The sequence below is a fragment of the Carettochelys insculpta genome, chromosome 2, assembly GCF_033958435.1.
Source record: "Carettochelys insculpta isolate YL-2023 chromosome 2, ASM3395843v1, whole genome shotgun sequence".
NCBI lineage: Eukaryota > Metazoa > Chordata > Testudines > Carettochelyidae > Carettochelys > Carettochelys insculpta.
In genome coordinates, this window is record NC_134138.1 from 101,827,851 (window position 1) to 101,851,898 (window position 24,048).

The following is a 24,048-nucleotide window of genomic DNA, read 5'->3' on the forward strand; positions in this document are numbered from 1 at the left end:
ACCCTCCCTCCCTCTCCCTTGCCACAGCAGGGAGTGGCAGCAGGTTCCCTGCCAGCTTGTTCAGGGTGGAAAGCAGCATTTTAGCTCCCTCCCAGGGCAAACAATATCCTGTTGCATTGGCATTTCATCCAGCAGTGGCTCCACAAAAAGCCACTGCTGTAGGAAATTGATATACTCTGAGGTAGTTGGGACTCCAGCAGCCTTCCTGCTTTAGCCCCACCTGGCACAGGGTCCTCAGTTGCCCTCCCACCCCTCCTTGGTGGCTCTGCAAAGAGCCATAGCGAAGGGAGATTGATAAAATTTCATGGCACATTTGGACACTTCTCACAGCACACCAGTGTGCCATGGCACACTGGCTGAAAATCACTGATATAGATTATTGACCTTAAATGTATTCTAACAAACTTTTGGAAATAAAATTTTTCTTTTCTTTTCTTTTCTTAAAGTAAGACTTCCAAGTATTACTTCCCTTTCTTTCCATTGCTACTTGCTATTTTAATGAACATTTGGAAAAAAAATGAAATATTTTTTTAAACTATGAAACAGCAACTGGGGAGAGTCTGTTCTACTCCTTCAGAGACCCATATGCAAAACTGCCAGGACTCTGTGTTGCTATTCCATTTTCTGAGCTATAGAAATGCTTATTCTCCAAACTGTTTCTTTTAGCTCTCATAGAAAACATCTTCCTCTCTTGGCTGATTTTCTATACAAAACTTTCACATAGAAAGCTTTCTATCTCAGGTGATGTCATGTTGTAAATGTGCTACATAAAGGCTTTTACATGCTGAATATCATATATATATATATATATATATAAATAAATAAATAAGTAGGTTGCACACAACTCTTCATTTCTAACTAGTCTTTTATAGAACATCTCAGAAACAGATACTGTAGAAGATTTTTATGCAAAGGTTTCCTACGTAGAAAGTTTTCTGCAGGAGATGTTTTTTTATTAAGGGACTTACTTCACTCCAGAGGAGAACCAGCTGCACTAAACAATGGTTTCATAATGTAATTTATTTATTCCTCTCTTGAAGCTGACAGGCTGAATTGGCTTCATCAGTGGAGTTTGAAAGTATGCAAGCACAGTTAAATGTACAGAATTTACAAGCGCCTTCTATTCTGACTGCAGAGCTTGTCACTGCCTTACAGATATTTGTTTGTAGACCTTGGAATAACCACGATCTGTGAAGAAAGACCTTACTGTCCGTGCATCTTGTAAGCAACATCAGCAATATTTGAGACTTTGTAACCCCTTTGGCAGCAAGAGCTTTTTAATTCCAAGATATTAGGCCTTTCATTCGCAAGGAACATAAGAGTATTGAATAATGGTTATAATATATATATACACTCAAAAGTTAAGGATTTTGACAGGGCTAAATTAGACCTCTGTATTCACTCTCATTGTAGATGAAGCTGAAAAGTTAGTTTGAGTTACTGAACAAAAGGTCTTAATCTTTCTAATGTGGCTGTGAGAAAAAATCTTCCACAGTTCTCAAGCTGACTAGCCTGATACACACATCAAGGTCCAGAAACACAGCCCTGCTCTAATCCCAAACAGGGAGAGGGTAGGAGTTGTTGGTTTGAGATGCATAATTACACTCTGTGCAAAGGAAAGGGGTTATTAACCCTCGTCTCAAGTGCATGGAAACTTCTGGGGAATCCTTTCAGCCAGCCAGCATCCTCTCGCCAAGCCAATGAAAAGGCTGGACACCCTCGTGGAGGAGAGGAAAGTAAGGAGAGCTAATACTTAAAGGGTCCATTGGCCCATGACTGGGGAGGGTGGTAGGTGAGGGGCATGTATAGAGCTGTTGCCATAGCTAATAATGAGTTAGTGGTCTCATCCCACGTCTCAGTGCACAGATGTTTACATAGCAAATGACAACCAGAGTGTCCCTAATGCATTCCCTTATTGACAGTCTGATCACAAATATGAAGCAGTCATAGGGAATGAATGTACCTCTGACACCTTAATTATTTCCCTCCAGGTCACGACTCAACTACATTGATGGGGTAGAATGGGCTGGTTCTCACTGCCCTTTACCATTGTGGACTTATCTTGTGGACTACCAAGCATGTACAGCACAAAAATTGTCAAGCCATCTCTTTCTTCATAATAATAATAATAATAATAATAATAATAAAGCTGTAAAGGCAAAATATTCAACAAGGTCATGTACTTATTGTACATTTGGTGAGGTGCTAAAGGGCAGCAGTTGATCTGTGCTACTGTTACAAACTTTGGCCTGTAGAAGTCATTTAGAAAAGTGGCCTTGTATTCAAGTGTCATCGGTGTATTGCAGTATGGGTAAGTTGCAATATTAGGTGGAAGCACAGGGCTAGAAAAAGTATAACACTGTTCGTAAGTCTAATGTGTGTGAGTGGAATTCAGAACTGTGGGATATTTAAGTGAAGTAGTGTCTTAAACCTTTTACAGGAACTTCTGTGGTTCAAGTAACAGCTACTGATGCAGATGACCCTACTTATGGCAACAGTGCCCGGGTGGTTTACAGTATTCTGCAGGGACAACCTTACTTTTCTGTGGAGCCAAAGACAGGTAACTTTCTCCACCCCGTACCCAAGATAAGTGCACAATAATGCTGATATACAGTTTAGGCCACATATGTCTGAAATTCAGATATGATGCCTACTAGTGCTGTATTTTGTTCGACTATAATTGTGGTTTTAGTTCTTTTATTTCCATATGTGAAGAATATGTTCAGTCTGTCATTTAATAACACACATTTGAAACATATAACCACTTGGAAAATATTATCTATCTTGTCCTTCGATGCAATCTCACCAATTTACTTGTCCATTAACCCAACACACATGAGCCCTCATCATGCATCCTGAGAACTCCTCTGTATGACCACCTTGCTTGGCTTCCCTTTGTTACCAAATACTTCACTGTGGGGCTCAACTAGTCTCCATGGGCTTGGACTAGACTGTGGGGCCTGGCCTAGACTGCTTCTTTGAAACCTTGAACATTTCTGATTTTCTTTAGATGTTCTCAGATGAATGTAATGTTCTGTTCCTAGTAGCATGCAAGTGGCCAGCTCAGAACCAATACACAGTCATGAACCTGCTACGCTTCAGCATTAAATCTTGTTCAAGGGATGAGAGTTTTGGTAGGGTTGTGGATTGGCAAAGGAAAATGGTTAAAAGTTCAGGCATTTCTTGATGATGAGAAAATATCAAAATTGCAACACCTGTGCCTGAAACCTGTTTCCACTTTCAACCACATCAATACAAATCTGTACAACGCAATGAGATTGAGCTGCAAAGAAAGTAATTTCTGGCACTGATTTTTCAAGGTGTTCTTCACACTTCAGAAATGGTGTTATTTGTATTACTAAAAAGTAGACTGTAAACAAACACTTTGGTTTATACTGTGGGCCTATAAGCATTTTGCTGAACAGAAGCCATTATTCTTTTTTTTTTCTAGTCTACATACTGGGCTCATTATTGTGATATCAATAAACATTTGCTTTCAGCTGCTGTATAGTTTCTGAAGTTACTGTTTTCATTTAAGCATTCAAGATATGCTATACAAGAGATACTGATTAAGACCTGCCTCCCTGCCCGATTTTATTTTGTACCCGTCTCATTTCTGTGTTTTTGTTCCCTTGTTCTTCCATTTTGTAAGTGTTCTCTTTGGAGTATCTTCTGACCCCTGATATCCTTCTCAGAGACTGAAAAATGAAAATTTCATGAGGAATATCATTCTTTAAAAATGTTTCCTTTTATTTTGACCAGAGCTAAAAACAAGACAACATGCTTTTGAATTCCCGTGACCACATCACTTGTTTTACAGTCACTACCACAAAAAAAAAATTAAAAACAATTTTCTATCTGTTTCATAGAAATATGTGGACTTTTGTATTCCAATGTCCTCACAGTCATCGTGATCTTTGTGAGCGTCCACCATTTTATTGCATCAATTCTTATGAAGACAAGATTAGTAATGTTTGCCTTGTCTAAGAATATTTCTGAGCCCCATCAATGTAGCCGCTGAGTACTCAGAAGTCATTAGTGCATTTAGCCTTACAGTGTCCCTATGAAAAAAGGAATTTATGGTTCACACAAACTAAAGCACATGCGCACATAGATTTACCTAAGGCAACTTAAGAAGTCTGTGGCAGTGCTCGTGAATATAACTCTTCTGAGTCCGCGGGCAGAGCATTAACCTCATGGTGATCCTCTTGCCCACATTTCAACAATGCCTGAATTTATTGAAATGAGCTCTGTTCTGGAATAACTGCAGTCACTGAGGACATTTGTGCCACTGCAGCTATACCTGTTTCTAACTTGTTATAGTGCTACACAGAAAGTGTATAGACCAGCATCTTAAACAGTGTGATGGTCAGTCCTGCTCAGTCAAAATCTTTTTAAGAATGAAACTGAAATGTTTGTTATGTGTTTATTAGTTGTGAAGCTACGGTCTTCTGCATATGTGATAATTGTCTTCTAGAATTGGTAGAGTTGTGACAGTGGCTATAAATGACAGAAAGACAAGCAAATAAGAATTGTTAGAGACAATTAAAAAGAATGGTACAAAATTAAATATTCTGTTCCACAAATATGTTATCATATAACATTGGGAAATTTCTCTGTAAAACAAGTATTTTTACATAGAGATAGTTAGGGAGAGTCCTGCATTGAAAGAAGAGAAGAAAAAATGGAACTAAACCTCTGAGAAATCTCCAATAAAGAGATATGAACTCCAGTGTGCCTCTCCTTTATTTTGGTCATTTGCTTCCTTTGCTAGTGATATAAAGCATTTGTAGAGTAAATACTTGCCTCTCTGGAAATCAAAGTTAGTAGATATACCATGTGCCAAACATGAAATGTTCAGAAAGTCATCTTGGTTTGAGAAGGCATGTTTATTTAACTGATACATATCAACAGAACAGAATGTGTGAAAGACTGGATTTTTAGCACTTTTAAAATTTCAAACATAATTACAGATTGTGTATAAATGACTAAGAGGATACAACAATAATATTGTTTCAAACATTAAAATATTTCAGTTAACACATCAAAGCCACCTCCATACATGGAGTGCTTTAGAAGTGGCTACTGTTTAAATGAATAGTGTCCAACAAAAATAGCTTCATTTGAATGCATTAGTAGGATATGAGATTATAATACTAAGAATCCAGTTGGTCAATGAATACCTCAAGGCATTTGTTTAACTGTTCTCTCAGCTTGAAATCTTGAAATGTATTAGTGAATACATCTTTCTCCACAGCACCAAAATAGTGGGGAAATGAAGATGTGTGAGAGACAGGATGACTGAGAACCCCAAAAAAGTGCAATTGCCAGTAACTCCATGAAGTTCACTAGGGACTTAAATATTGCTATTGATTTTTCATATACAGCTCTCATAGTACAGTGATGGGTAGCAGTATAAAACCATAAGACAGAGGGAGCCTTTAGCCCATGGTGCCATTGGATGAAAATTGTTACCTTTTGGTATCGATAATTATTGGGCGCTTTAAAAGTGAGTTGGTGGATTCAGTTCAGTTCCTAGTGAAAAAGTGCCATGACCTAATTTTTCTAATTGTCTTCCTTCCTGGCACTCTAAACAGAGATGCAAAGGACTGAATGGACATGGAAACTGACACAAAAGAAGTCATTTCAGACCAAGCTTTAAAAACACAGTCACAAATAGTGGCTTGCATTGGATGGCTGATGCCTATATAATTATATTTTCTATTTTTCTATAAACTATTTTATTGATTATTAATTTCACAACATGAAAGACACATCCATAGATGATGACACTTTCTCATATCAACCTAAAAGGACATTCACCACTGTGCCTTACAATATAATGTAGACGTAGAAATATTGGCTTGAGTTGTCATTGTGTCTTATTACAACCCTATTACTTAAAGACAAACATAATGTCTATGTCAGATATTTACCATTAATAAACACAACCAATAGCACTGTGTATTTTGTGGTTCACCAGGTGTTATCAAGACTGCCCTTCCAAACATGGATAGGGAGGCCAAAGACCAGTATTTACTTGTTATTCAAGCAAAGGATATGGTTGGACAAAATGGTGGACTATCCGGGACCACATCTGTAACTGTCACTCTGACTGATGTGAATGATAACCCTCCACGCTTTCCACGGAGTAAGTTACTTTGTTATAGTTGTTACACTTTCTAAATGATCTTGAATTCTGTATATTACACACCGTTTATAAAATGGAGCTTATATGTACTTTCACTTAAAAGTGCTTTGAGATCTCTATAAAAATTGCTGTACATCACGGTTATATTATTAGTGGTATTAATATTATTACCTTGCAAAAATCTATCTTGTTTACCACATATAAGTAGTTTTTTTTTCAGATCTGTTTAAGCAAAGCAATGCACACTATGTATATGTATTAATCTCTTTTGTGCTTGCCCTATCAAAGGAAAGAAAAAAGACGGATAGTGTAGCATTTACTTCCTGGATTTCAACATGCATATTTTCTAATTTTCTGCATACCCTTCCCATTCTTTGGGAAATTCAGCAACATTTTTCTTGTGTAGACATGAAGTATTTCATAAGAAGTCAATCTTGGAAGAACCAGAAAGCCATCTGCCCTCAATTTATTTGTGTTGACCAAGATGGCTCTTGACTTAAACAAGGAAAGGGAAGAAATAAGTATATTACCAAATTCCAGCCACCCTGTTTATGCATTACATTTTATCTCATCCCTTTTCTTTCTTCCAATGGTCTTTCTTGTAAAGTCATTGCTATGGGAAATTAGAATAATATGCAGAATATATTCATGCCCAGTCTGGTCTCTTCTCAAGTGTATATGAAAAACAAATATGTCCAACGAGAATGCAAGTTAGATTTCCTGCCATCAATTGTCTGTGGTATTAATAGAACAACAGTGAATCTATTTCTGGGGAAAATATTGGCTGCACACAACCTCAGAAATCTCCTCTAGCTTCATTATATATCAACTACTTGATACACATGGTTGAAATTTTCAAGGGAGAGGGAGAGGCACTTATTATTAAAGGGTCACAAAATGAGTACATCTCAAGATCCAGCCATGTCAAGCAAGGGCAGATCTTCCCTGAGATTTAAAGTTGTAAAACTAAGAGCTAAAAGAAATGTATCAAAATTTTTCTTTGTTTGAATTTTTTTAACAACAGTTCATCTTCTTATTTCACACCTTAACTTAGAGACATGTCCTGTCTAAACCATCCCACAAACCTGGTGGGAAAGAGCATAGGCTTGAGAAACACTACTTGCCATCTTTCAGCCGTGGGTGGGGGGACAATTGTTCTGATTATCAACTAAGATTTTTTGGTGTTACCTTCAATAAAATTCATAAGTTAAAGTTCACAACCACAGGTTCAATGTTTGTTTTACATTTCACAGGGTCATACCAGTATAATGTCCCAGAGTCCTTGCCTCTGGCTTCAGTGGTGGCTAGAATAAAAGCCACAGATGCTGATGTGGGATCTAATGCTGAAATGGAATATAAAATTGTGGATGGTGATGGCCTTGGAGTTTTCAAAATCTCTGTTGACAAAGATACACAGGAGGGAATAATTACAATTCAGAAGGTAACATGGACTTTTTTTTTTCTTTTTTTTTTTTTAATTGTTTGTTGTGCAGCAGGGCCAGTGTAGTAGGTATAAGGATGAGATTATGTGGTAAGACAGAGAAGATCCTCATCTGCTGATAAGATTCATATTAGCAGGTCTCATTTTCAGTTCAATTAAAAAATGCCTAAATGGCATTTGTCCCCAAAACTCTTCTGACCTTATGAGGAATCCAATGAGCTTTGGTGTGTTTTTTTTTAAAGTCCCAGCCCCTATAAAATTATCTGAGACTCTCAGCTTCCATTTATAAAAAGTAGATTTCTAGCCCTCAAAATTACAAAGAAAACGTGAACTGGGGACACCTTGAAGGCTCAAAAGCCAAAAGGCAAACAAAAAGGTTCTCACATTTATTATCTTTAAAATCTCATGATTGTTAAGCCATTGTTATCATTTTTAGGGGCCTAAATTCACAGTTAGATCTGTATAGAATCCAGAATTTCCACTCTATGGGAAATTCCACAATTTGTTTTCATACAAAAGAGGTAATGATATTGCAGTATACTGCCTGATCCTGTGAAGGTACTGCATAGCTCCTGAGAACTGTTCCCCTGAAGTCAAAACAATTTGATGATGTTCAGCTTCCCCCCAAAAAATCATGACTTGCAAATCTCTTTCAAGGTGGAAGCAATCAAGCACACTTCTCACATCCTGTGCTGATTTCTACTTAGCACATATTTGAAATATAGATAATGAAAAGTTAGCCTTTTCTTCGTTCAGCAGCCAAATTCAGTGTGGCTTCTTCGGCTTGCTCATTTAATGTCTCCCAAGTACAACTCTGGAAGAATTATGCCTATCCTAGAGGGAGAACATTTGTCAGTGTCATTCTGAACAATATTGAATCAGTCTAGGGTCTCTTATGATCCAAGTCAGGAGTTGATGCATATGTTTTAATTTTGCTATGAGCCTGTAGGCATGGTACTTACACTCAGAGGCTCTCAATTTCAGTGTTGTGCAGAGAGGGAGAAATAACTGCCATTCATTATTATTATTATTATTATCATCTCTGTTGTCATTGGTAAACTTATTGTTGGATGTTGACCTATACTTTTCATTGCTGAAAATTTGGCCTGAAAAGTGTTTTATTAAACTTCTGGTGAATAACATTAAACAGGTTACCAAATTTTGACTCACTGTACTTCTCCATTCTGTTAACTGTTTTGAAACCTTTCTCGAGTCAAAGAACACAGCCACAGAAACACTGTCATCTTTTAATTTCTTTCTCTTATAAGATTGCTTTTGTCATCGCATTCCATTTTCCTTCTCTTAGCAGCCTGGTTTTAACTGCGGTACTGACATGGTGCACTCAGGACCTTCCACAGTATATAGCTTCCGCACTGGAGTTTCATGAGGGAAATCGGTGGGGGATGGGTATGCAGGTGTATGGCTGTGCACAGTCAACAGAGCTGCTTTGTGAAGGTGGCACACCCCATTGCAGACAACGTAGGGTGAGGAGGAGGATTGGTAGTGGAGGACTCCAGGTGACTCCAGGCTTGGGATTACCATTTCATTTCCCAATTCCCTTTCTCTGCAGTCCCCTCTTACAGAATTCAGTTTTGGTTACAGTAAACCCTTGAGATACCATTGGATTAATGCAATGGCTGCCCCGGAAAGGAGCAGGAAACCTCTCCTGCCAGGGATGGCAGCCGAGAGCCAGGAGTGACTTGCACAAAAATTTGAGTTACACGGCTGTTGCAGGAACACAACCCTCATGTCTTTGAGGGCTTATTGTTCTGTATGAAGTGGATTTCAACTGTAAGGAGGAACATGCTAGCTCTGAACTGGATCTGCCAGAGGTTGTCACTGCATGGTAGCATGACTAAGCTCTGAATAGAGGAGTAAGGGAATGAACATAAGTCTCCAACCTCCATAATTTTTGCCCATAACATAATATGCAATCTGTTTGTGTATGTACAGGTGTCATTTGTGCACCTACATTAAGCAATAAGATGTCACGAGGAATACTTCTGAATAGGGAGGTATGTGCTAAGTGTACAAAAATGCAGGTGTAACTCTGCAACTTGGCTTTTGCTTAATTGCTATAGTCATTTGGCAAATCAGTCCAAAGGGCATGCAAATGACCACTTACTGTTAGGGTAAATATACGAACACAGTTACATTTGGCTCTCTGCTTAATATTTGGCCTCCTGCTACTTGCTCTTCTCATGGAAATTATAGATTTTACATTCTGGCTTTAGTAGAGCATTAATTTAGAAATAATTAAAAATTTGGTCCCATTGCTAAAGTCTAGGTTTGCTTAATTGCAAATCATACATGGATCTTATTGAATCATTACTTAAAATAAATGAAGATTATATTTCCTTAAAATAAGATGTCAGTGTTATGGGATGAATTAGGCTAGGAACATTAATAAAGCAGAATTTCAAACATTAATACTGAATGGGAGAATCAAAGAAACTATCCACGTCAGCAAAAGGCATAAGTAGTTTACAGGATGAATCTCTCTAATCTGGAACACTCTTGCCCAGCAAACTCCATAATCACTTAGCCAGCTATCATGGGTGTGGTCACATTTCCTGTGGTCCCATAAAGTTAATTTATAGCGACCAGTCCTGGCTCAGTGTTCTGTGTTATTATTTAGCTGTAATTTACCCCTAAATTTCTTCAAAGAGCCCAGTAAGCAGTGAAAGTGTTGGTAATGTGGTAGAAAATAGTGACTTCCCATCATCCAGCAAATTCTCTTGACTGGCATCAGTCAGGTCCCAAGGGTGCTGGATGAGAGAGGTTCAGCCTCTATTTTAAAATAATTTGTTAAGGGAAGAATAGGACAAATAGGCTGATTTTCAGACTAAGAAGCTAATTCACATTTGTGTATAGAGCGAGATCATTTATGGCTAATAGGTCTTGCCTAGCTAATATAGATATTGCCTTTGTTGAGGTTGAGGGTGAAGTGTAAGGATGCTTCTACACATGCTGCTTCCCATCAGAGGTGGGAGGTGGCATGTGTAGAAGCATCGGAGGTGCCATGGTAATGATGCAATTTGAAGTAGGCTAATAAGGCACTAAGGTGCATATTCAGCACCTTATTAGCATAATGGCAGTCATGCGATTTTCAGAGTGCAGATGTCAAATTGCAGATTGACAGAGAAGATGGGGGCAGCTTCAAAATAAGCCCCCCACTTTGACATTCCCTTAGTCCCATCTAGTTTAGTGGGAGTAGGGAATGTCGAAGTTGGGGGCTTATTTTGAAGCTGCTCCCATCTACCATGTCAATTGCAGTTCAAAGCTGCACTTTGAAATTCGCACGGCTGCCATTATGCTAATGAGGTGCTGAATATGCACCTTAGTGCCTCATTAGCCTGCTTTGAATTGCCCCATTGGAGGTGGCATGTGTAGAAGCAGCCTGAGATTTAGGAGGGGTTAAGGCAATTGTTTTCCTCCCGTACTCATTTGATCATATTTCTCCTCTCCATTTTAGGGACACATACTCCAAAACAAGGAGATACATTATTTGTAGTTCTGTTCTAAGGTATCCAATACATCAAAAGTAAACTCCATTTCTAAGGTAGGGGCAAGACCTTTTGGGGTGTTTTGTGCATACATATTCTAATCATCCTGTGCCCATGTATACCCTTTTATTCCAGCTCAAGTCATTTGGGTTGCACAGGTGTAAGTAGAGGCTCCCTGTAGGCTGATTTTGGATGAAATCTTTTTACTGTGGGAGAGATACCAGAAAGTAAGTGAATCTGCTATTTTTAAGGTTCATGCTGCCATAACAGGACTTGGAGAACATGCTGGTTAGAATGCAGTACTGCTGCTGCCTAGCAGTAAGTGACAGTGTGCAGTAGCTGACTGGGCTGCTAGCTACATCTCATAGCTATTAGATGAAGCCCCATGTCAGGCAATATTTGTCTGTGGTGACTGTAGCTTTTCCCTCAGTTTGCATTCTCCTAAGGACTGGGAATAGGGTGGGGGGAAACTGGGCAAGGAGAATATAGGTTCTCTGTAGCTTCTTCCCACTGTTCACTCACAACACAATAAATAGCAAGACTGTGTCAGTGATTCCATAGCCTTGGGCAGCATTGCTATGCAAGGCTGTGTAGCTGTCTTGTACATAGGTCAGTAGAGTCCCTAGAACTCTCCTTTCTCTGAAAATTTTGGAAGGACCTCACCTGAGTTAATGGAAGAGGTTGGAACAAGACTTACCTTGAGTGATTGTGTGTGGTTCCATGCCTGGCCAGCTAGGAATGTGCACCAGGACTGGATGAACAAGAGAAGTATTTGGTATTTAATTTTTTTCAAGCTCATGTCACATACATTGCTGGGTTTTTTTATTTTCTTTTGATTTTTGAGGTAGTTTCTCAGGAGAAGAGACATATCATCTATAAAGCAGAGCACTCTGTGGGGGGACTGAATAATAATAATGGATGAAATCTTAGAACATGGAGATCAATGAGAGTTTTGCTATTAACCAAATTTAATCTAGTAAATAATAATAATTATAGAAATGAGGCATTTACTTTGCTATTGGCATTTTAGAAAAACCAACCAACCAGTAAATTAAAGACCTTCCATATCACATGGCACATATGCATTTGAATTACTAATCTGTTCCCTACTTAACGATGCATGCAAGGGATGTGTGCACAAACATTTCATTCTGTTTATATGTAGAAAAGCACATACCAAATAAATCGATACATTGTTCCTAGCAGGTCAATTTTAATTTACTACCTGTATTCAGGACTTGAAAGATTTATCAGATATGTATGAGTCAGAGTACAAAACCTACTGGTCAAATGCAGATACCTTTGGTTTCTCTATTCCTCAGTCATCCATCTGTAAAGTAGGGATAAGAGCTTTTCCTTACCTCATGGAGTGTAGGGAGGGTACGTATTCTAAAGGTGGTGAGGGATGGAGGCCTTATCAGTAGCTAAGATTGATAGGAAACTTTTTTAAAGCTTAAAATCTACAGATGTGTATGACTTAGAATCACCATGCACAAGAAGAACTGCTGGGCAGTACTTACCAGTCATGCACAGAGTTTCAAATCTTTGCCTATATTTCCTTGGGTTGATCTCCCTAACCTTTGTGTTGCCTTGTATTAATATGAATCCTCAAAATTCACTTTAGGTTTGAAAGGGCATGTTACTCTGTTGGCATTGTGGATTTTATTTACTGGAAGATTTAGCTGGAGGGAAAGTGATTGTAGCAATTTCACAATGGAGAGAGAGCACAATTATGACTTTTCTTTTTGTTGCTCAATTTTGGTGTTCTTAAATGAGCATTATCAACATTCAGCTATTAATATTATTTTTAGTCAGGACCTATATAAATTATGTGCATGTTCTAGTTAGCAGCATTTTAATGGAGAGAGTAATCTCCTTACTCATAAAATGATTGCAGAAATTATGTCACATTCATCTCTCCAGAAGCACATCTGGAATTAGAATAGAATATCTAGAAGTGGAATCAAGATTTGATCTATTATTACCCCATATCACAATAAAGGGAATTTAGTTTTTCAAAGTATCTGTATACAATTGTGCATGCGCAATTGCAAAACTTGCACTGGCTGTTTGCACAATCCTTATTGGTAGGTGCACACATCAGATGTTTTAGAGTGCTTTATTATTCCTGTGTGAAAATGCTTACATGCAATTTTGTGCATGCCATTGCATATACCCATTCTGAAGGATTTATACCTCAGCTTGATGCATGGATAAGAGAAGCATGCATACTGATTTCAAATTCACTTACTAATATATTTTAAAATATATATCAAAAGAGTGCCTAGACCCTTACTGTGGGCCAGTGGTTTGCAATCTTTTCAGTAATGTGGAACACTTCAATGGGACAAACAATTCCATGGCACTTGCACTTTTTTCAGCTGACTCACTTGCCCATAAACATCACATTTCCTTACATTTTCTATGGTTACAGTCTTACTAGAGAGATTTGCAGAATAGTAGTGCACACAACAGGCTACACAGGCATCATATGCATTAATGTTTCAAATCCCCCGCCACACAATACTCCATCTTAGCTAGGGATGTTGAGGAAATGAGTAACCACAGAAAAATTCAGTGGCTACTCAATTACTCATGTGTGGAGAGGTGACTCCAGAAAGCAGGGTACCCTCCTCCCTGCCTATTTAAACAACATCCCAGCTCCAACAGGCTCCCACCCTCCTTTCTCCTTGCCACAGCAGGGACTGGAGGGGCAGGTCCCACCAGCTCATTTGGGCTGTAAAGCACCAGTTCAGCTGTCTCCCAGTGCAAACAAGGTCCTAAGAGGTCAGCATTTTCCCTCGCAGCAGCTCTGCAAAGAGCCAGCACGAGGAGAGGGGGAGGAAATGATGAACCACTCACCCAGTGGGACTCAGGCAGCCTTGCTGCTTGAGCCCCAGCTGACATGGTGTCACCAATTCCCTTACTGTCCTCCCCCAGCTCTGCAAAGAGCCATAGTGAGGAGAAATTGATGAAATTTCACAGCATGTTTGGAAAGCTGAAAACAACTACTGTAGGCAAAAAGTAAGCTTACAGTCACAAAAAGTCACCTCATGACACACTACATTAAGAAAATGATTGTATAAGGCACGTGATAGATAACAAAGTCTCTTCTATCCATCCTACTCTACTATGAAGTGACAATTGTAGAAATAGGTAGGTACTGAATATTGTCTTTTATTTAAATAAGATATTTATTAAAAATCTTAAAAGTGATAGAGCCTGATCCAAAGTCCTTTGAAGTCAATGGAAAGACTTCAGTGGAATTTAATTCAGTGAGTAATACCAAAAAGTATTTGGAAGATGGTCATAGCTGATTTTTGTTTGGAAACAAGTAAAGTACCAAGAAGCAATTTGAATGGTAGATGAAGACAATTGAAACATGAGGTGCAAAATAGTATATCTGTAAAGAGATCATTTAAAAACCTGAGCTAGTTTCTAGGAGTACTAGTGGCAATTATAAAAATAAAGCTTTTAAAGGGTGAGCATTTGAGAGTTAACGTTCCATTTTTTCCATCTACAAAATTTGCTTTCAATTTTGTATCAGAGTTTACAATATAAGAACTTGAACCATTCTTGGTTCCTTTGAGCTACAATGTGCATTTGTGTGATGTACTGTGGTGTTCAATCTGATACCTCAACCAGGCTAAAAAAAAATTTTTCAACTTTGTAAAGTATATTATTACAAAGTTACCATACAGTAAAGAAAAAAAAGAGCATTACAAAATGGGCTTACTTTGACGAATAATTGAATATCCAGCTTCTGTGATATGGATGACTTGTTTTGTAATTTTCTTCAAACAGACAAAATCCTTTCCCTAAAAAAAGAAGGAGGAAAACAAAGACAAGATGAATGGAGCCTGTACAGGATCTAATCAGATAACACTGATGCACAAATATTAATGAAGCTGTCAAACTCTATTCACTGTGTTGAAGGAAGAACTAAAGTATACATTGTCCTTTTAACCTTCAATACTAACACAGTGATTTGCAAGCTGTTGGCTTGCTATTCTTTTATTGAAAACTGTGCTTCTGTTACAGCATGCAGTAATGAGAGAATAATCTTTAGGCCAGTTAAATGAAGCTCTGTATAAAATAAGCATCAGTGCTAATTAGATTGATAGAGAAAAGAATTCTACAGATCTTACCAGTGTACTTTTTCTGTCTTCCATTAATGTCTGTAATGTGCAGTATCTTCTTCATTTTCTATATTGAAAGTTAACCTTTTTTGAAAACACTTTTTTCCAGGTCAGTTATAATGTCTGTTGCTTTTATCAGATAATATCCTAACTGAGAAAGAGAAACCCTTCCAGATTACCTAAAGTGTATAACTTGATTTTTCTGCCCAAAAGACATAGATGGCACAAAAGACCTATTCAATGAGCTTTTGGGAAATATGTCTTATGACAGTATCAAACACTTAGGGGTTGATCCTACCAATGCTTCTTTCTACTGCTGATACTTTATCTTATTAGTATTGGGGTATTATTATGCTGGATATTATGCACATATATGCTAACAGACAGTGCCCAAAGATCTTATAGTCTAAAAAGACAATAATATTGCTAAAGATAAAGATGATATTATTATCCTAATATAATACCTAATATAACTAGAGTTGTTATGACTTCCATATTACAGTTGAGGAAAGGAGGAATGGGGATAATATGTGATTGACAAGGTTACACAGGAAGTTTGTGATAGTCAGGAACTGAGCTCCAGGGCTTGCCTTGAAACACAAGACATCTTAATCTCTATTATAAATTGTTCCATTGAAGTTCATGTGGCCTTACTCATAGTACAGTAGAACACATTCCTATGTAGGTCCCCTATTCAAGGCTGAAATTTACTCAGTATTGAGCATTACTTTGCTAGAAAACAGTTATAAGATTGGGTCCTTCTCTTGCAGTAAACTACAAATTTGCTGAATTAGCTATCCTATGAACTGGCTTGACAATAGTTTGAAAATCTGCTCTTATCATCTCCTGATAGCTGATTAGTAATTCAATCAACAATCAGAGCTCCTCCATTGCTGAACAATAGTGGATTATTTTGCAATGTGTAAATATCTAGACTGAGTTCATTCTTTTCACAGCTGAGGCCACTCGATTGTATTAACTGAAAAGATCAGTTAATAGTTTTAAGGATTGTTTTCTTTAGTCAGGGAAATACATTCTTCACAAAAAGAAATATGCTTTGTAACATAACTTATACAGGCAGATTCCATGATTATTATTATGTGCACAAGGAATTTAAAAGTTATAAATAATTACGAAGTGCTAAGTGGAACACATTTTTATTTATGTGGAACAAGTGTTTCTTTGAGTTGTGATCTAATATAGACAGGTAATGACAGAGGCTTCATATACTGCAATACTCTGGAATATACTTGTAGCTCTTCTTTTCCCATTCCTTAAGTTCCTTTGCACAAAGGGACCAAAGAAGCTTCCCTGGGATCAGACAAGGCTGAAGATAGCATCTCAGAAGGGTGTCTACCTTGTTGCCAGAAAGCCCTCCATTAAATACAGAGAAGGCTGGAGAGAAATCACTAAAGCAGGAATCACTACTCTACTGAGAGAGGGGATCTCTGAGCGAGGCCATGGCAACATTACCTGGAAGATCAACCCACTCAAGGTCAATCAGGCCTGATAGCGATGCAAAACTGATCTATCAGAGGTCAGCAGTCAACCCCTGTACTCCTCGTTATCATGTGGAGTAAGGGAGGTCAGCAGGAAAAACTCTCCTGTCCACCTTCCTGAGGGAGGACAGCCAGGTAAGTCAAGTGCAGATAAGTTGATTCTAGCTGCTCAATTGCCATAGCTAGAATTACGTATCTGCAATCATCTTACCTGCCTAGTGTAGACCAAGCCTGGTTCTTTACCTGGAGCCCACAGTCCTGGGAGAGAGGAGGTAGCTTATCCTTCTAGAGTCTCAGTTGAAGAGGGAAAGAGACAGAATCAAGCTTTATTGATTTTTTCCATTTGTCCCAATCCTCATTTGGGAAACGTCTGTCAAGTTAGGAAGGAAGGTTTCCACAGTGTGAGCCACAGTGTTGAGAAGGGAGGGACTCCCAAAGCTGGCTGGAGGCAGAAAGCTTATAGGTAAGATTGTCACTCCTGGTGGAGGAGGGTTTAGACAATCCTTTGGAGCTGAAAAGATATGTGAGATCCAAACTGCTCTGCAGATCTTTTCATCTCACAAACAAGATACACATTGGACCCTACTGCCTGCAATATCGGCAGATGTACCACAGTAAGGTACCTGACAATGCACCTGACATGTTAGAGTTATGACTTAACAACTTGAATCAGGGAGAGTTTGTGTGATTGTGTTATGTGAACAAAATGGAAAAAAAAAGATTTCATCTATGGATATCTGTGTATATATTTTCAATTCCACCCATATTCATACATATGTATTTAGTATAACTTGTTCCTGACATTTTTATATTTATAATTTCTATTATTTATATAAAGCTTATTGGAGTACTCTGGTAATTTGAGAATTTTATTCATATTCATGAAAGAAGTACAGTATTCACAGTTAGGCTAGATCACCTATTATTTCTGAGGAGGTACTGCCATTAGAGTTCAAGTTCTACTAATCCATTTCACCAGTGTCGGGGAGGGACGTGAGTTCACCAAAGAGATGAGTTCATCAAAGAGACCAACACTGGCAAAAAGACTCTGGACCTCAAGAGGTAAACCCTACCCCACACCTCCTGACTTTGTATCCGTAGAAGTGTCGGGGATTGCATACTGTATGGTTTTCCTTTATCCTCTGAGGCCAGTGATTTTCTTTTCACTTTCTTCAGAGATCTGGGTCTCCATTCAGCAAAACACTTTTCTTAAATTTAATCACATGAGTTATCCCATCTCTGTTCAGCAATATCCTGATCTGAAGTCCACTGTATTCACTTGGATTCCATCCTTTGAGTTCTGTGGACTTTGGGTCAGGCCCTCAGGCAGTGATTCTCAGCATGAACTTCAGTCCAATTGACTTCAGATGAGTGCCTTTCAATGTTTTATTCAGCTGGGGCCCTGGGAAAGATATTATCATAAGAACTGTATTCTACACAGACTTTAGCTATCTCTTACAGTTAACATTTCTCTTTCACAAATGTAGCCTTTTCCCTTTCAACCTCTGGATACCAGTGGTCAGTTTTGAAAAATAAGGTGCTGTTCCTAACTGGTAGTGAGTAAAGTGGCTTGAAAATGTTCTTACAGGATGCCGTGTCACAAAAAAAAAAAAAAAAGCACCAACACCCCTGCATTGACTCAATGCGACAGAATTATTCTGTGGGAAACTAGGCCAGGTTTTCCATGTTCTGTGTTGTTATGTAGCTGCAATTTACCCCTAAATGTCTTCAAAGAGCCTAGTAAGCAGTGGAAGTATTGGTAATGTGCTAGGCAATACTGAAGTCCTATGGTTCGGCAGATTCTCTCATTTGGGGTTGGTCAGGTGCTGAGGGTGCTGGACTAGAGAGGTTCAGCATCTGTTTGGCTTCATTTCTTCTGAAACAGAAGTTTTCACAATTTTTCTTCACATGAAAAAAATGAATATTTGACTTGTCCTCTGCTTTACTATTTTTTTTTTCAAAAAATATAAATTTTTCACAGCAGAGAAATGCCCATTTATGGCCAGGGCTAGCTGTGACAAGCATTTGCAGAGTGCTTTATCACCATTATGACTGCTGATTTCTTTGGAAAGTGAAGGCGCAGTGCCTTTTGGGACTTACAATTTACAAAACTTAATTATGAGCCCTATTTTTTTCTTAAAAATGTATTGTTTCTGTGAATAAAGGCTATTCTATATTACTAAATACATTTTTCCATCAAAAATGTATTTTAAAAATTGGACCAAATTTCTCCGTAGATTTAGAAACTATTAGTAGCATTGAATGCTCATGCTGCAGCCTCAATGACCTTTAGATACCCTAGTAAACTGGGCTGTAAAACATATGCAAATTACATAATCTTATTCATCCATTCTTCTCAATAATGAACTACCTCCCTTTTATGAATATGCATTTTATTTGTCCTTTATTGTTTCACATTGCATCCTTTATCACAACTGTATCCTTGAATTACAGGCTAATAGAGAAATCAATTTCTAACTGTAGAAAAAGAGGCTAAAAAATGGTAAAAAATAATAATGCTTGCCATTGTGCCAAATAACTATTAATACCCATGCAGCAAACTGAAGGCCCAAGTGTGTGTATAATTATTTAACTTACCAGACATTTTAATTTAAATCATTTTTATAAATAATACATAATGACAGGAATGTCTGTAAAAGCTGACCCTTGATTTATACTTTTTTAACTTGTTGTGCCCTTCTGTATTTGAATTAGGCTTTGCCAAGTTTATCTGATGAGATATGTTGAACTGTATACCCATATTGAACTGTATGCACATTTTCTTTTACAATCAAATTACTCCTGAACATTTTCTTCTGACTGCTGATTTTGTTACACGTTAGCTGGTCATGAATGCCTAATTAAAAAGATATTTTATTCTGCGTCCTGTATGAGGAAATCCTCCTGTAATCTAAAACAATCTTACTTCAACATATACTACTCTTTACGAGATGTAGGCAACCTAAAGCAGTTCTAAAATGAAAGGGACATTTGAAATATAAAACATATTAAACCATTAAACATAAAACATACCCGGGTTGAGTGAATTACTCTTCTGCTCCCTTCTCTCAGTGTCCAGAAGTAAGAGGTGCTCACACAATGTGGGTACTACCCCCTCACTCCCTAACACTCAGGGGAATGAGACAAAGATCAAACACAGCACAGAATGCATGGCTGCTGCCTCCTTCCCCACCACCCTAGTCAGGAGGAAGAGGGAAGAAGGTCCCCACTCACAGAGAAGTGATAGCTGGAGGCATGAGATCTATAAGAGAACTCGTGAACAGATCGCCGAGGCAGCAAAAGTTCAGTTAACCCTGGAACTGTGACAGAAGGCTTTTCAGGCTATGTCGACACTTATCAGGAATGTTGAGAGCTGCTATGCAAGTTTAGGTATGGCAATGCAGCTAGCCTCATTCCATCAGACACAGGAGTAACAAGAACTAGTGACTGGAAGTTTAAGTTAAGTCAGTTCAGATGAGAAAGAAGGCACCTTTCTTTTTGAATCAAGAGTTGTGAGGAATTCCTATATGTTGATATTTTAAATCAGGATTGGATTTTTTTTCCTGGAAACATATGCTTTAATTCATGGATCACTATTAGATTTGAAGCAGGAATAAATATAGGGGAGACTATAAGACCATATTATATGGATGTCAGAATAAATGATCAGAGTAGTCCATTCCTAACCTTAAAACCTACAATTATATATATACTCCAGAATAAAAACTTTTCTTTCTGTTTTTCAGTTGTATCTGGCCTTATAACTTTAAACATAGCCTTGAAAATGTGCAGCAAGTGCAAACCAGTAAATGGATTGTTTCCTAAGTCTTCAGGCAACCTAAAATATGAGTTTTGAGTGGTCTGAGTTACAGCAGATGGACAATGTTGGGAGAGCACTTATTAAACTGAAATTAATATACAAATAAACAAAATAAGTCTTTTGTATTGACTGTATTATTTCTTTGCATATATAGTTCCTTAAAATTTCATTTTTTCCTGAAACTGATACTGGCATAGCAAAATATTACAGAATTCAGACACTTAGTTACAGAATTGATGTGCACTTTGATTCAGAGTTTATAGGCTTTGCACAAAACGTATGTTTTCATCTTCAGCAAATCTATTTTTCCTTCCTCTCCATGGCATTGCTTGGAACCCAATTTTTTTCACTTGTGTAACTGAGAGGCAAGCTTGTCCCATAGCATACACAGATTACCAGTTGAAGGGTTTGACTCTGAGTCCCATAAATACTGCTCCTCCAAGGCTACGTCTACACTACAGTGATCTGTCAAGAGAAGTTACCGTTGGAAGAGATCTGCTGACAAAACTTCAGTTGACTGATCATGTACACACACACATGGATCAAAAGAGCGTTATGCTCTGTTGCCAGAGAGTGACCGGATTGCCTGGCTCAACAGAATGGCCAACCAGGAACTCATCAAACTGGGCTGCCCAGTGAAAGGAAAGCCCTGCCTGCTGACAGAGGGCCTCCTGGAGCATCTACAAAGCTTTTTCGTCAGCTGAAGCTGTTGACAAAAGCATTCTTCCTCATCGCAGAGGTTGAATGCTGTCAGCAAAAGTGCTGAGTTTTGTCAACAGATTGTTGAAAAAACGCATTCTGAGTATCGACCCTTCATGAGTTTTGTTGACAAAACTTTAGAGCGTGGATGTAGCCCAAGTGTGTATAAAGATGTTTTGCAGCTATAAGCAAGTTATTGTGGCAGGACATTTCAGATGCTAACAGTTTTTTTCCGTTGTCTGTAAAATCATGGTCATTTTCTTTAAGTATTTCGTAGTGTTATGGATGAAGTTTGAAAGTGTAGCTGGTTAACTGAATTGCAAACTTAGCAGGCTTTGGTTCCTTCATTATTATCTATGCATGAACACTTCTATAATGCAGGTAGCTAGGCAGCCAGTGCATGCGATCAAGCTCACGGTCACCAGAAACATTACAATATAGAGTATGGTGTAGACTGAGGGAGACCCTGCAAACTGCAAAAAGCTGAATGCAAAAAAGTCAGTAGTTTGCTATGATCTGCCAGCTGAACATACTGCCAGGATGCCAGTGGCAGAGTTCGTTGTATATACAGAGACATTTGTAAATGGAAGAGTTTTACTGCACGATTTCTTTAATTGGTAATTAAATTTCACAATAACTTTCTTTTTTAAAGGAGCTGGATTTTGAAGCTAAAACAAGCTACACACTGAGGATAGAAGCAGCAAATAAACATGTTGACCCTCGTTTTCAAAGTCTGGGACCTTTTAGTGATATGACAACAGTGAAGATAATTGTGGAGGATGTGGACGAGCCCCCTGTGTTTACCTCCCGTTTGTATTCCCTGGTGGCATCTGAGGCAGCAAAGGTTGGCACTATTATTGGAACAGTTGCAGCCCATGACCCTGATGTCTTGAACAGCCCTGTTAGGTAATTAGAAGTCTTCTTTTTATGTATGGTTGTGTGTATATACACATGTATGTATGTGCATATTGTCCTTTAATATCATTTTGTTCACTGTAGTGCTGGATTATTCATTTTCCTGGAAGGAATTATTTTGTTTTTTTTCCCTTGCGACATATGTCTGTGCTGTTTGAAAAGTTTGCTGATTTTGATTCCAGTACCTTTAATTTAATTTAAATCTGTTTTAAAATATGGAAATATGAATAAAGATGTATATTTTCAGGATTCCAAAACAAAATATCATTTGATCATCCAAATTCATTATTCTGCAGCACTTGGGAAGAATCCACAAACCATAGCTTATGTTCCTATTATGTTAATTATGCCAAACCTATATACAAGAAAGAAGTGATGCATTTTCTGGATGAACTGACAGTGTGGATGTTATTAAATATATATTTACATGAAGTACAAAGTGGAGGTTATTTGTTTAGCAAATTACATCTTTATATTTGATTGAATGATGTGTTCACTCTATTACAATATAATTAATAATTAATCATATATTATGTGTGTACATTTCACTTTTACCAGACAAAAGTATTTTAAGACAAAGTTATGGTAAAAATATATAGAGAATGAGATTTTTCAGAATAACTCAGGAGCATGAGTCCTATTGATTTTCAGCTTTAGGATATTTTATAATACCAGCCATCAGCCCTTAACTGACAAGAGTCGTATAATCAGACCCTACAAAAGTGAAAACAAAATCATGTTAGTATTTATAGTTCAGAAACTTAGACCTGAGGTCCCACATATAATATTGACTGTTTTCCCATATAATCTCCACAATGTGAATTATTCAGAAATCATAGGAATGGGCAGTCAATAAATGTATCTGGTTGTTTGTTGGTGATGTGGATACACTAGAGAGGGTCCAGCGGAGGGTGACCAAAATAATTAGGGGCTGGAGCATATGACCTATGAAGAAAGGTTGAGGGAATTGGGTCTGTTTAGTCTGCAGAAGAGAAGACTGACGGGGGACTTGATAACAGCCTTCAACTTACTGAACGGAGGTTGCAAAGAGGCTGGAGAGAGGCTGTTCACAGTGGCAGAACATGGAACAATGGTCTCAAGTTGCAGTTGGGAAGGTCCAGGTTGAACGTTAGAAAAAACTTTTTCACTAGGAGGGTGGTGAAGCATTGGAATGGTCTACCCAGGGAAGCAGTGGAGCCTCCATCCCTGGAGGTGTTTAAGTCTCACCTTGACAAAGCCCTGGCTGGGCTGATCTGATGGGTTTTGTCCTGCCTAGGGCAGAGGGGCTGGACTTGATGGCTTTTTTAGGTCTCTTCCAGCTCTATTGTTCTATGATTCTATGATTCTATGTATGCGGTTCTAATAAATATAATGGTTGTGTGAAGAACATAGAGTGGATAGCTCGGATATGCTAGGCTGTGTGCCTGGCACAGTCAAAGAAGTATGAGGTGGTTGGCATAACGGAGACTTGGTGGGATGATTTGCATAACTGAAGCATGGTCATGGAAGGTTATAAAATGTTTAGGAAGGACAGACAGGTGAGAAAAGGAAGAGGAATTGCACTCTATGTGAGGGATCAGTATGATTGCTCAGAGCTCCAGTACGAGGAAGGAGAAAATCCAGTCGAGTGTCTTTGGGTTAAACTTAGAGGTGGAAGTAACAGAGGTGGTGTTGTAGTTGGTGTCTGCTGTAGACTGCCAGATCAGGGAGATCAGCTAGAGGAGGCTTTCTTCAGGCAGCTAAATGAAGCTTCCAAATCACAGGCCCTGGTTCTCATGGGAGACTTTAATCATCCGGACATTTGTTGGGAGACCAATACAGCAGCACACAGACAATGCAGAAAGTTTTTGGAGAATGTTGGGGATAACTTCTTGGTAC

The 24,048-nt window shown here is 38.3% G+C and overlaps 1 protein-coding gene across 1 annotated transcript in view; it reads left to right on the top strand.

Annotated features, from left to right (window-relative positions):
* LOC142008617 (cadherin-7) overlaps positions 1-24,048 on the top strand; it is a 106,865-nt gene that overhangs the window by 57,584 nt on the left and 25,233 nt on the right. The window contains exons 3-6 of the mRNA XM_074985853.1: positions 2,441-2,560; positions 5,984-6,151; positions 7,405-7,592; positions 21,908-22,161. Coding sequence (XP_074841954.1) covers positions 2,441-2,560; positions 5,984-6,151; positions 7,405-7,592; positions 21,908-22,161 — 730 coding nt within the window. The remainder of the gene's footprint in view (positions 1-2,440; positions 2,561-5,983; positions 6,152-7,404; positions 7,593-21,907; positions 22,162-24,048) is intronic.